General features: G+C 43.5%; 1 protein-coding gene across 6 annotated transcripts in view; it reads right to left on the bottom strand.

Annotated features, from left to right (window-relative positions):
* Positions 1 to 14,925, bottom strand: part of PXYLP1 (2-phosphoxylose phosphatase 1) — a 114,344-nt gene that overhangs the window by 15,538 nt on the left and 83,881 nt on the right. For all 6 annotated transcript variants that reach the window (XM_073581098.1, XM_073581097.1, XM_073581093.1 and 3 more), the window contains exons 3-5: positions 11,291 to 11,347; positions 5,190 to 5,360; positions 3,763 to 3,889 (exon numbers count right to left, since the gene is read on the bottom strand). In XM_073581098.1, the coding sequence (XP_073437199.1) occupies positions 3,763 to 3,889; positions 5,190 to 5,360; positions 11,291 to 11,347 (355 nt within the window). The remainder of the gene's footprint in view (positions 1 to 3,762; positions 3,890 to 5,189; positions 5,361 to 11,290; positions 11,348 to 14,925) is intronic.

Below are 14,925 nucleotides of genomic sequence, written 5' to 3'. Positions count from 1 at the left end.
GTGCTTTGTTTATAGTCATAGCAAATGCAAGTCGGATTGGGAACTGCAGATGCTTAAAATTGAAGGGCATGTCGCTTGGTAGCAAAGGAATACGCGTAATGAAAACATTTGCTCCCTTAGGCTACTTTCACACATCAGTTTTTTGCCGTCAGGCAGGATCCGGCTATTTTTAGAAAAAACGGATCCGGCATAAATTTTGGAGAACTGTAGAAACGGATCCATTTTTTTGCTGGATCCGTCTAGCAGGTTATATCTGTTTCCGGGGGCTGGCCAATTGGATCTGAGCATGCGCAGACTTAAAAAAACGGATCCGGTGGCTGGATCCGTCTTTTTCTGGATCCGGCTTTTTCGCCGGAGACAAAAAACGTTACAGTAGCCGTTTTTTCCAGACGCCGGAATGAGACAAGTAGCCGGATCCGGCAAAAAACGGATGAAACGCAATGCCATCCGGCGCGATCCGGCGCTAATGCAAGTCAATGGGGAAAAACTGGATCCGGCATGGCATTTTGCCGGATCCGGTTTTACAAAAAAAAGCCGGATCGCGCCTGACGGCAAAAAACTGATGTGTGAAAGAGGCCTTAGAGTTTCCCATAAGAATAGTGGCTTCAATAACATTGGGCATGAGACTCTGCAGCCCTCACACAGCATTACTATGACCTGAAGGAGCTCACATCTCAGTAATGAAAACCGCCTCACAGGCAGACTTGTCTCAGCTTTCACTTTACCTCAGCAGCTTCAGTGATGAAAGCTCCCTGTATAATAAGCAATAAGGACAATCTTACTATGAGGCATTTTTTGCCTGACCCATATTGCTGCTCAGTAATGTTCGTCCGTGTGCGTAGGGTGTATCCATCTGAGTGTGTTTGCAGGTGTGCATGTGGTATTTATGTGGTGGTGTTGTGGTATTTTTGAGGTGGTGGTTGTGTTTATCTAGAGTGGTCTGGTGTTTGTGTGGTGTGCTGTGGCATTTGTGTGGTGTTGTGCTTTTGAGTTGGTGTATGTCTCATGGCGGGGGGACGCTAGCAAGATGTAACGTGTGCAGTATTCTGCTCCTTTGGGTGGAGAGGGGGTGTGCCAAATTTCCCCCAAATCGGGTGAGAACTGTGGATTTGTATAGAGCGGGCTACTACAGATTTTGAGATTTTGTGTTTTATATATTTATAGACTAGCCACTGTGCCCTCAGTACCAGTCAGTGTGATCAGCAGTGCTAAATTGGTGTGGTTGGGGCGTGGACATGGATGTGACTAGTTGTGAAATGGGTGTGGTCAGGGCGTGGCCTAAATCTGCCATGCCGCAACCTTTGTCCCTCTTTCCCTTCTTCAAAAGTTGGGAGGTATGTTATAGTAGTTACAGTATATTCTTGTACATAGGAGTCAGTATTATTGTAGTTATAATCTTGTACATGGGGCAGTATTATAGTAGTTATATTCTTGTACATGGGGCATTATTATAGTAGTTATATTCTTGTACATAGGAGACAGTAGTATAGTAGTTTTACTCTTGTACACATGGGCAATATTATAGTAGTTATATTCTTGTACATAGGAGCAGTATTATAGTACGGTAGTTATATTTTTGTACATAGGGGCAGTATTATAGTAGTTATATTCTTGTACATTGGAGCAGTATTAGGCTGAGTGCAGACGTAGAATGGAAGAAATCCGCAGGTCAAATGACCTGCATTTTTCCTGTGGATTTCTTCCATTTTTCATGCGGTTTTCTTGCGGTTTTTGTGCGGTTTTCCCCCTGCCGATTTGGTGACAGGGGAGATGGAAAACCGCACAATAGTAACATGCTGCGGATTTTGTACCGCAGGAAAACCGCGCGGAAGAATCTGCAGTGTCTGCACAGCGGGTTTTTTTTTTTTTCATTGATTTTAAGGCTACTGTACATCACAATGCGGATATGCAATGTATCTGCGCGGTAAAATCCGCTGCGGATCCGCTGCAAATCTGCATCGTGTGCACACAGCCCAATAGTAGTTATATTCTTGTATATATGGGCAGTATTATAGAAGTTATATTTTTGTACATAGGGGCAGTATTATAGTAGTTATATTCTTGTACATAGGAGGCAGTATTATAGTAGTTATATTTTTGTATAAAGGAGCAGTATTATAGTAGTTCTATTCTTGTACATGGGGGCAGTATTATAGTAGTTATATTCTTGTACATAGGAGGCAGTATTATAATAGCTATATTAATGTACATAGGAGCAGTATTATAGTAGTTATATTCTTGTACATAGGAACAGTATTATAGTAGTTATATTCTTGTACATAGGAACAGTATTATATACTGCACCCTATGTAGAAGTACATATGGCTGATATTTTTCTGTTAGTCCATAGCTCAGGAAAACACTTTACTGGAGAATGTGAGACCATTTATAGTAATACTAGCTGAAGATCCCGGCGTTGCCTGGGCATAGCAACCAACTGTGGTTAGTTACAACAAAATATAATGATTATATTGCACATAAAAAGGGTGCATCTAATCCTATCCTGTGTGATACTGCCTGCTGAGCCGTGTATCTAATCCTATTCTTCTATGATACTGTGTGCTGAGCCGTGTATCTAATCCTATCCTGTGTGATACTGACTGCTGAGCTGTGTATCTAATCCTATCCTGTGTGATACTGACTGCTGAGCTGTGTATCTAATCCTATCCTGTGTGATACTGACTGCTGAGCTGATACTGACTGCTGAGCCGTGTATCTAATCCTATCCTGTGTGATACTGACTGCTGAGCTGATACTGACTGCTGAGCCGTGTATCTAATCCTATCCTGTGTGATACTGACTGCTGAGCTGTGTATCTAATCCTATCCTGTGTGATACTGGCTGCTGAGCCATGTATCTAATCCTATCCTGTGTGATACAGTCTGCTGATCCTTGTATCTAATCCTATCCTGTGTGATACTGACTGCTGAGCCATGTATCTAATCCTATCCTGTGTGATACTGGGCTCCCCCTGCAGTCTGTGTCAGAGGGTGGTCTGTGTTGGTACTATAATAAATTGTGTTATTTCCAGCTTTACAGAAGGACGATAACACCATAGAAATGATAAGAATAATAGGCCTCAGTTACCACAACTGTCTACAGAGAAAACTGTTGCTGATAGCAACCAATCACCGCTCATTTTTCATCTTTTAAACAGCTCTGGGACAGCGTGGTGAGTTTTGAGTGGCGACTTTTATGTGGCGAGGTTGGTGAATGTGTGGTGAAATGTGTGCTGAGGGTGGTATATGTGGTGAAGCACGTGGTAGCGTGTGGCACATTTTGTGTGTGTGTTCATATCCCCGTGTGTGGTGAGTATCCCATGTCAGGGCCCCACCTTAGCAACTGTACGGTATATACTCTATGGTGCCATCGCTCTCATTCTTTAAGTCCCCCTTGTTCACATTTGGCAGCTGTCAATTTGCCTCCAACACTTTTCCTTTCACTTTTTCCCCCATTATGTAGATAGGGGCAAAATTTTTTGGTGAATTGGAACGCGCGGGGTTAAAATTTCGCCTCACAACATAGATTATGATGCTCTCGGGGTCCAGACGTGTGATTGTGCCAAATTTTGTGGCTGTAGCTGCGACGGTGCAGATGCCAATCCCGGACATATACATACATACACACACATTGAGCTTTATATATTAGATATATACACACATATACACAGATTACATGCTATGGAAATGCCATTTTTACGCCAGGTAGGTTATAGACAAGGATAAAGACAAGCACTACAGGTTTTTAGAACATGCGCGATACCTGCCGGGCTCCAGGACACAGTCAATATCAGGTCTCTTGGTCTTAGGAATGGCGTACAGCGGATACCGATCTCCATGACGGATCATCACTTGGACGGACAACAATCTAAAGTTATGAGGAGCGTGGCCTGGAGAGGTGAAACACGGTAAGACACTAGAAATTGAACAGCAAAATTATGTAAGGTAAAGCTCTGGGGGGGAAGCTCATCAAAGCTCTTTATATTATAAAATTGATGTCCAAAAGTCTCAAATATTCTTCAACACGTAGTTGAATGACATTATGCAAATTTGGCATTTTTACTCCTGTTCCACAAACTTTTTTAAAAGTGGGCAGAGCTTAGCAGAAGGCTATGGTCAAAATAAGACCCAAGAGATTCACTGGAATTAACGCCACAAAGATGCCATAAGTTGTAGTAGAAATGTACGGCAGTCTGTGAAGGATGAGGCACACACCGCTCAATGAATGTGCCCCATATTACTCCAGTGGACCCTGGATCAGGACTGAAGTATCAAACTCCAATCTTGTGGAACTAACCGCTATGGATTTCATTTCCCTTGCTATACAACTTAAAAAGGGGTATGCCCATCTCCAAGATCCTCTCTCAATACGTAGTAAGTGTAATAATAATAATATTAGCAAATATCTCCAATTAGAAATGTAGTACAGTTTTTCTGATTAGCTATGTCTCTTTCCTTATGTGCAGGCATTGCTGGAACTTAGGTATCCATGGTTATGACCGTTAGCAACTAGCTAACTGTCACTATAACCATGTTGTAACCATGGATATGTACAGTCTTGCAATGCATGCACAAAAGAGACATAGCAAATCAGAAAAACTATACTACATTTCTAATAGGAGGTATTTCCTAATATTATTACACTTACTACATATTGGGATAGGATCTTGAAGATGGGCATACCCCTTTAACAGTCAGTGCAGGACTACTATGTCCAATTCTACCAGTGATGGACATTCCTATGAACAGAGCTACAGATAAAGACCACCCTAATGGACACTGTTGCGACCAGCAGGCATATTACCAGACTTATCCTGTAATGTGCAGCATCACTCTTGCAGGATGTCAGATAAGCCACCATTTGGAGGACAGCTATGGTCCCCAGCTCTGTATATTTGGCTCATCCAAACATGGATAATATGTTCCCAGGAGTCTGTGAGCGAACACACATCTGAAATAGGACTCTGCCTGCTTGATTTCAGGTGAAAGAGAACAGAAAGTTGGATCGGTGAAAAGAAAACAACCTATCTGATCATTGCTCTCGCTATGGGGAGGTCAGAGCGGCTGTCTCCGGACTTACTGAAATGGCATCAAAGCTCGTTCAGGATTTGGACAAAATAGGCATAAAAAGTCTAAAAATGCAATTTCTGGGGCATCGAGCTCAGTCCATTACTCCCAATATCACGTTACCTTCCATACTGCGCTCTGCCACTCCGGGACTATTACAGTACAGGAGGGCATCGTACAGCGGATCAGGCGCGGATGGCTCCGTCAGCAGGGCAGGCATGATTCTTTTACGATTTTTGGACGTGAGCGCTTCCTCCCTGTTTGAAACAGCCGGTATAAGCCGAATCGGTGACCCTGTTAAAAAAAATATATAAATAAATAGAATAAAATATATATATATATATATATATATATATATATATATAACGATTGATGCCGACTGATGCCAAATTTGATATGAAGACAAAGCCCCCAAAAACATTCACATGAGCAAACTGGCAGGCGATGGGTTACAGCTTTATTTGGTGCAAATTACTTTAAGAAATGCATCCGATATGATGATGCTGGTCATACCATTTGGAATATACTTGGAGAAAACCTCCCTGTGCATATATTGAACACGTGACCTAAACACGCCAGGACACCTTGGCAAGTACGGGCATTCTGCCTAGATATAGAGTGAAGGCAATGATGCGAAGCATACGGGTATATTCTCATCCCAACAGCACACTGTGTCCATGACTCCCATACGTGTGAATGGCGAGAGCATTGGACATGACGGAGCTGGTATATGGAGGACCCTCCTGGACAGACAAGACCTTTAGCCAACAGTCATTAATGGAAAATCCTTAAGACTAACAGGCATAGCTTTTAATAATAAGTGAGACCAAATTTCACCAAGGACATCTACAGGGAGTTTGTATAATTGCACTGCACAGTGCACTGTAAAAATTAAAATAAAAAATTCCATTTTTACTGGGTTTTTTTGTTCATGCTTAGTACCCAAAAAATAATTAAATAGTGATCAAAACCATAGTAACTACCATTAAATGGTACAAATACTATTCCTGCCAAGAAAAAAAAAAATAGCCCTCATATAGCTCCATCTACAGAAAAAGAAAAAAGTAATGGGTATCAGAATATGGCAAAAAAAGTAGTAAAAACAAAAAAAAAAAAAAACTACCGTACTTTTCAGACTATAGGACACACTAGAAGGTGCAGAGCATGTTAGGCAGCAGAATGTAGGAAAAATATAGGGTCCGTGTTCTTCATCACAGAAAGTGGCCTCCGAACTAAGACGACCTCACTTTTTGGCAAGATGAGTTCTTGCTAAAAAGTGCGTCTCAATAGTCCCAAAAATATGGTATTGACATTTAGTACTGTTATAATCAATCTGCAGAATAAAGAGAAATAATTATACCAAAACGGTGAAAATCCAAAGTATAGAATTGTTGTTTTGTCTTTCAAAGCGAAATCAGTGATCAATAAGTTGCATTTACCAAAATGAAAAAAAAAAAAAAAAATACAAAAAACATACCGCTCCATTGAAGGAAAATTTTAAACCGTATAGCTTTTAGAATAAAGCAACACAAAACAATTTTTGTGCATTTATTGTATAAAAAAAACCAAAAAAAAAAACCACTACAACAAAAAAAAAAAATCTATATAAATGATGATCTCTCCAGTGCAGGGCAGTACAATGAATAGAGTAAAATGTACAGCAAAAAAACAGTGTCCGAATTACGGCTTTGATTATATTCCTTCGTATAAAGAGCCAATAAAAGTTTGTTAAGTTATATGTATCCCAAAATAATGCCACTGGCAAACACAGCTCATCCCGAAAAAAACAAGCCCCCATCCAACTACAGAGTATGGGACTGCGATAATACAAGTGTAAAAAAAAGGTCATGATGCCAAGGGGTTAACAATGATTTTTATCCATGCCTAAAAATCCAATCCCCTGACAAACCAGCCTGTTGCTCGTTGATCGGACTATTCCTGGAACGTTTGCCAATTAATGGGTTTAGATACAAGGACCGAACCATATCGCATTCTTTATATCGCTATAATGATGGAGAAAGGGACATTTTATTCCGTAGCATCAGATGTGAGCTGGGCGCTGCTTGTGCCAGAGAGTGTCCTCACCCCTTTGTTTTTATGGGGAGCTTTAGTCACCCCCACTTTGTTCAGTATTGGGCCAATGCTCACTATGCGAGAACATTAAAGCTGACCATCAAAGACCAGAGGAGGGGAGGAAGGTTTACCGGCCAACCCTCATGACACTTTCCCAACTTAAGCAACGCCCAGTAGACATTTGCCGAAACAGAACACTTCAGGGCTGATTCATCAAAGCTTTTATGTCAGAAAACTGTCAGAGGCATTAAAAAGCCATAAAAATGTTTATGCAGTGGGGAGCTGCCCAACATTTTTGTAACTTTTGTCGTTTTTCGCCAGTTTGACAAACTTCTGCTGAAACAGGCCGTGCCTGGCGGGACAGGGGGCATGGCCACATCAGTCCATCAGAGTTATCAAAAAGGGCTGCACTTTGCACGCTAGAAATGCTACTCCAGTCCTCGACTAGAGTAGCATTTCTGACGCAATGCATGGAGGTGCACGCCATTTACAAGAGGCACTGGATTCACTAGGTAGTACGAATTCAGCCCCTTCTACTTCAGTCATGATGCATTAGCCCCTTCATTTTTGCCATCACTACAAACAGCAATGCGATTGTTCAACCTTGCTTTTTTATGACAACCATCAGTGTAAGTTGTGTTGTGAGCCTATTTATGTCAGTCACTGACACACAAGACAACACAAATGGTGATACCCTAGTCTCACCCACAGCTGCATTCATAATTCAGCTTTCCGGTCTCCCATCAATCCCCACTGAAGAAGCCTTTGGATGTTTAGTGCTCGGTCAATATCCACTGCTCATGTTGTATTCTATATTCTAGCGGTTCCTCTAAGAAGTTAGGGCCGGGACTTGTAGGATACCTGTAGTAACCATCAGAACTGTGAATGCAGCTCTGGATTATAATACAGTCATATGTTAAAGTTTGGGCACCCCTATTAATGTTAACCTTTTTTCTTTATAACAATTTTGGTTTTTGCAACAGCTATTTCAGTTTCATATATCTAATAATTGATGGACTCAGTTATATTTCTGGATTCAAATGAGGTTTATTGTACGAACAGAGAATGTGCAATCTGCATTTTAACAAAATTTGACCGGTGCAAAAGTATGGGCACCCTTATCATTTTCTTGATTTGAACACTCCTAACTACTTTTTACTGACTTCCTGAAGCACTAAATTGGTTTTGCACCCTCATTGAGCTTTGAACTTCATAGCCAGGTGTATCAAATCATGAGAAAAGGTATTTAAGGTGGCCACTTGCACGTAGTTCTCCAATTTGATTCAACTATGAAGAGTGGCATCATGGGCTCCTCAAAACAACTCTCAAATGATCTGAAAACAAAGATTATTCAACATAGCTTTTCAGGGGAAGGATACAAAAAGTTGTCTCAGAGATTTAACCTGTCAGTTTCCACTGTGAGGAACATAGTAAGGAAATGGAAGAACACAGGTACAGTTCTTGTTAAGCCCAGAAGTGGCAGGCCAAGAAAAATATCAGAAAGGCAGAGAAAAAGAATGGTGAGAACAGTCAAGGACAATCCACAGACCACCTCCAAAGACCGGCAGCATCATCTTGCTGCAGATGGTGTCACTGTGCATCAGTCAACAATACAGCGCACTTTGCACAAGGAGAAGCTGTATGGGAGAGTGATGCGAAAGAAGCCGTTTCTGCAAGCACGCCACAAACAGAGTCGCCTGAAGTATGCAAAATCACATTTGGACAAGCCAGTTACATTTTGGAAGAAGGTCCTATGGACTGATGAAACAAAGATTGAGTTGTTTGGTCATACAAAAAGGCGTTATGCATGGAGGCTAGAAAACACAGCATTCCAAGAAAAACACTTGCTACACACAGTAAAATTTGGTGGAGGTTCCATCATGCTTTGGGGCTGTGTGGCCAATGCCGGCACCGGGAATCTTGTTAAAGTTGAGGGTCACATGGATTCAACTCAGTATCAGCAGATTCTTGACAATAATGTGCAAGAATCAGTGACGAAGTTGAAGTTACGCAGGGGATGGATATTTCAGAAAGACAATGATCCAAAACACCTCTCCAAATCTACTCAGGCATTCATGCAGAGGAACAATTACAATGTTCTGGAATGGCCATCCCAGTCCCCAGACCTGAATATCATTGAACATCTGTGGGATGATTTGAAGCGGGCTGTCCATGCTCGTCGACCATCAAACTTAACTGAACTGGAATTGTTTTGTAAACAGGAATGGTCACAAATACCATCATCCAGGGTCCAGGAACTCATTAATAGCTACAGGAAGCGACTAGAGGCTGTTATTTTTGCAAAAGGAGGATCTGCGAAATATTAATGTCACTTTTATGTTGAGGTGCCCATACTTTTGCACCGGTCAAATTTTGTTTAAATGCAGATTGCACATTTTCTGTTAGTACAATAAACCTCATTTGAATCCAGAAATATAACTGAGTCCATCAGTTATTAGATATATGAAACTGAAATAGCTGTTGCAAAAACCAAAATTGATATAAAGAAAAAAGGTTAACATTAATAGGGGTGCCCAAACTTTAACATATGACTGTACAAGCTGTAACTCAGGATCAGTACTGGAACATACCGTATTTTCCGCTTTGTAAGACGCACTTTTTTTCCCCCCAAAATTGAGGGGAAAAAGGGGGTGCGTCTTACAAAGAGGATATACATTTGCGCTGCCACTGAGGGTACTTGCCGCGGCACTCTGTGCCCTGATGCTGCCGCTGCGCTGTCCGCCACCGCCGCGCTCCTGTCCCCCGGTGGTTTCTTCCGCCCCACCGCCGCCGCCGCGCTCTGTCCCGTTCAGCGTGGGGGGGGTCTCTGTCGCTCCATGCCTGCTTTCTTCTTGGAAAATGGCCGCCGCGCATGCGCAGACGGACATCTCGGCACTGAAATCTCGGGAGATGAGATTTCAGCGCTGAAATCTCATCTCCCGAGATTTCAGTGCCGAGATGTCCGTCTGCGCATGCGCGGCGGCCATTTTCCAGGAAGAAAGCAGGCATGGAGCGACAGAGACCCCCCCACGCTGAACGGGACAGAGCGCGGCGGCGGCGGTGGGGCGGAAGAAACCACCGGGGGACAGGAGCGAGGCGGTGGCGGACAGCGCAGCGGCAGCATCAGGGCACAGAGTGCCGCGGCAAGTACCCTCAGAACGGGACAGAGCGCGGCGATGGCGGCAAACACCGGGGGGACAGAGCGCGGTGGTGGCGGTAAGAACCGGGGGAGAGCGCGGCGGTGGTGGCAAGCAGGCACCGGGGGACAGCGTGCGGCGGTGGTGGCAAGCAGGCACCGGGGGACAGAGCGTGGTGGTGGTGGCAAGCATCAGGGGACAGAGGGCGGCGGCAGTAACAGACACCGGCAGCAGCACGCTGCACATCAAAACACCCCCTCATCCCAGCAGCAATGTTCCACTCCGGCCTCCTCCATCACCACCCCTGGAAAGCAATAAGACGCATGGATTATAAGATGCACCACCATTTTATTAAAAATAAAGTTTTTTTTCCTATTTTTCTCCTCAAAATTTGGGGTGCGTCTTATAATCCGGAGCGTCTTATAAAGCGAAAAATACGGTATCTGCAAAGTTATCCATATGGGTGATTGAGAGCTGAGACAGAGAAGAGTGACCTCCACACGATTTAGCTAAGGCTGTGGCTCTCAGGGTCCATGTACGACAAGCTGTGAAATTATGGAGTAGATAATACCAAGGAGGAAAGTGAACTGTGCTCCTGGGTATACAAAGCCTGGAGACACATAAGAATTAGACATAATTATACATATTTCTGCCCAAGCCCTTCTTATAAAATACATTAGAAAGACACAGCTCCCAGCTGCTCTGGATATTTATACTGTAATTTCTTGGGTGTGGAAATCCTAGAATTACAAGTCCATTTCATCCTGCGGTCCGCTCTCCAATTTCTCTGGCCTCAAAGAGCCGGTCTTGTATTGCACCCTGGTGTATAAGAGTTCACCGCAAAGTACGGAGGTAGCTTGGAAACAAAATGTGTTTACTTTAATTACTATCATTAAATCATAGGCGATGTTACTGCAAACGCAGAAGGTTTATTCTTACACAAAACTAAATACATTAACTCCGTGGCTCTCATCCGCGTACATTCCACATAGTGTTCCCCTCATTGTACATTACCTTGGAGGACATGGGTCTGCGCCTTAAGCTGCAAGCTGACAGGTAGCCATCTGGAGACTAGACACAAGGGGAAGATAGAAAACCATGGTTATAATGGGAGGTCTACAAAACAGTAGGAATGTCATTTTACAGCCATCACCTCGTTTGGTTTTTGTGACAGTGTTGAGGGGGCTACATCCAAAACGTGAATTCTCGGCGCTCCACAAACTCAACCTTTAAATGGGCTTGTGCCAAGATGTGAAAGGGGTTATCTCCAGGAACAGGAAAAAATAGCTAAAAGGGACATGTTATTATACATAAATTCTTAAATACTTATAATTAGCAAATCTCATTTTCCTTCTGGGGATGTAAATCACTATTATTATGGATTTATATAGCGCCATTTATTCCATGTCGCTTTACATGTGAAAAGGGGAAAATATAGACAAGTATAATAAACATGTGTAAGAAAAGGGACACACAAGTACATAAGGAGAGGGGACCCTGCCCGCGAGGGCTCACAGTCTACAGGGATGGGTAAGGATACACTAGGAGAGTGAAGAGCTGGTTGTGCGGTGGTTCAGTAGACCGAGGATCATTGCAGGCTGTAGGCTTGTCAGATCAGGTGGGTCTTCAGGTTCTTCTTGAAGGTTTCCGTTGATGGTGAGAGTCTGATGTGTTGCGGCAGAGAGTTCCAGAGTATGGGGGAAGCACGGGAGAAGTCTTGTATGCGGTTGTGGGAAGAAGAGATAAGGGGGAGTAGAGAAGGAGATCTCGAGATGATCGAAGGTTGCGTGGGGGTAGGTACCTAGAGACCATGTCACAGATGTATGGAGGAGCCAGGTTGTGGATGGCTTTGTATGTCATGGTTAGGGTTTTGAATTGGAGCCTCTGGGCAATAGGAAGCCAGTGAAGGGCCTGGCATAGGGGGAGGCTGGGGAATAGCGGGGAGAGAGGTGGATTAGTCGGGGAGCGGAGTGTAGGATGGACTGGAGCGGAGCCAGAGTGCTAGAGGGGAGGCCAGAGAGTAGGAGGTTGCAGCAGTTGAGGCAGGAGATAAGAGCATGCACTAGTGTTTTAGTGGTTTCGTGATTGAAGAATGAGCGGATCCGGGAAATAGTTTTGAGTTTGAGGTGGCAGGAAGAGGCGAGGGCTTGGATATGTAGTTTGAAAGAGAGCGCAGAGTCAAGGATCACCCCAAGGCACCGAGCGTGAGGGACTGGGGAAAGAGAGCAGCCATTGACATTGATGGATAGGTCTGGTGGAGGGGTAGAGTGAGATGGGAGAAAGATGATGAATTCTGTTTTGTCCATGTTCAGTTTGAGAAAGAGAGCAGAGAAGAAGGCTGAGATAGCAGACAGACATTGTGGGATTTCAGTCAGTAAGGAGGCGAGGTTGGGTCCAGATAGGTAGATCTGCGTGTCATCGGCATAGAGGTGATACTGCAAACCGTGGGATTCTATGAGCTGTCCCAAGCCAAAGGTGTAGATGGAGAATAGTAGTGATCCAAGGACAGAGCCTTGAGGAACACCAACAGACAGGGGGCGAGGTGAGGAGGTGGTGTGTGAGAGGGAGATACTGAATGTTCGGTCTGTTATGTATGATGAGATCCAGGATAGGGCCAAGTCAGTGATGCCAAGAGATGAGAGAGTCTGCAGCAGGAGGGAATGGTCTACGGTGTCGAAGGCAGAGGACAGGTCCAGGAGGAGGACAGAATAGTGTCGCTTGCTCTTGGCTATAGCATTATTGTGGTCTCCACCTTGCTACACTGACAGTAAGTTGTCCTAGAATATTTGGACAGGTGCCTGAGAGCATGTGCAGTAGGAAGCTCCATTGTTGTGACCTGAAGATACCAAAACCACGTATTGTCACTCTCATAGACAGGGTGGACAGCAGTGTGACATTGGTCTCCTTATCTCAGCACTCATGGTATCTCCAGTTTTAGATCAGATAGGGTGAACAGTAGTGTGAGCAGCCTCTTCTCAGCACACCTGGTATCTCAAGTACTAGATCACATAGACATGGAGGTCAGCAGTGTGGGTAGCTTCTTCTTACCCTCAGCAATTCTGGTATTACCAGTAATAGATCAGATAGGGTGGACAGCAGTGCGAGCAGCCTCTTTTTTTACCTCAGCACTCTTGCCATCTCCAGCATTGTGATAACTCCCAGAGGAACCTCGAGTGAAACGCGCGTTGAAGTGAGGGGCGGCCGCAGATTCTCCACCATGAACCCAAGTCAGTAATGGTTTTTCATCATCTTTTATTATCCACACTTCTGGCTTTCATATTCATCTATTTCTGTGTATAACTTTTACTAATTTTTTGTTTCTCATGCACTTGCACATTACGAGTAAATTTTTTGTTATACTGCTTACACATGATCACAGTTGATTCATGGTGCTCATGTTCCTCCACCTACCAATATTTAATTTGTATATTTTTTTTTTTTAAATTTTGTCGTTTAATGTTTTTATATTGTCTTGTCAAATTGGTGCTTCTATAATAAAAGTAATAAATTGTAAAACCCCTTTTGGGCTATTTAACGACTTCTTCAAGCAGGTTTTTAGGGTTAACAGTTTATTAGTCTGATTGATTTACTGCCTCAGTGCACCTTTATATGGTTTTTGATTAACTTATAGTAGAAGGAATTTAACCTTATAGTTTGTGAGCGGTGTCTACAGTAATGGATCAGAAAGACAGGGTGGACAGCAGTGTGAGCAGCCTCTTCTCACCATCCCTGGTATCTCCAGTGTTAGATCAGAATATCGTCTGGGAGCACATCTTCCTACATATGAAAGCAGAGGGTGGAGCGTCCTCCTGCACATGTTCGCAGGAACCCATCAAAACATTCTATGAAAGCTTTCTGTCAGTATAACAAGGTGGCATCCATTTAAATTCTATAATTAGTTCCTCTCTAGAAGCATCAATTGCAATTTGCAAATTAAAAGTATTTAGGAATTGATTCATAATGACATTTTCTCTAGTTATTTTTTTTTCAATTCCTGGAGAACCTCTTCAAGTTCTCGATCACTGTGGAAGTTCAACTACTAGGCTCAGCCCTCTCCACAGCTCCCGCTGATAATGAATGGAGTGGAGCAGAAATGTGCATGCTTGACATCAGCTTCATTCAGAGCCTCTTTCTTGGAATTGGTGGTGGTCCCAACAATTGGACCCCCAGCAATCAAGAATGCATATAAGATAACGTCACATCTTGGTACAAACCCTTTAAATCTTATATGCTCATGACACACAACTATACACGTCAACCCCTGACCTTACCCCTGATGTACTACAGAACGCCAGTGACTGTCTGTGCACAGTCTCCAACATCATGTCCGCTCTTTATCTGAAACTCAACCTCTCAAAACTGAACTTCTTCTGCTCCCGCAGTCTACTAACCTCCCTAAATCTGACATTTCCCTCTCCGTGGACAGCACCATAATAACACCCCAGCAGCAGGCGTGCTATCTGGGTGTTATGTTTGACACCAATCTGTCCTTCACATCCCATATACAATCTCTTGCCGCTTACACCTAAAGAAGATCTCTAGAATCCGCCCCTTTCTCACCATGGAAACAACAAAAACCCTCACTCTAGCATTGATCCACTCCTGCCTGGACTACTGCAACGCTCTATTAATTGGCCTCCCCATTACTC

This window comes from Dendrobates tinctorius, unplaced genomic scaffold, assembly GCF_039654945.1.
Source record: "Dendrobates tinctorius isolate UK_male_01 unplaced genomic scaffold, ASM3965494v1 ptg000069l, whole genome shotgun sequence".
In the NCBI taxonomy this organism is placed as follows: domain Eukaryota; kingdom Metazoa; phylum Chordata; class Amphibia; order Anura; family Dendrobatidae; genus Dendrobates; species Dendrobates tinctorius.
Note: the sequence above shows the minus strand (reverse complement) of the source record. Positions and strands in the feature narration are given on the sequence as shown.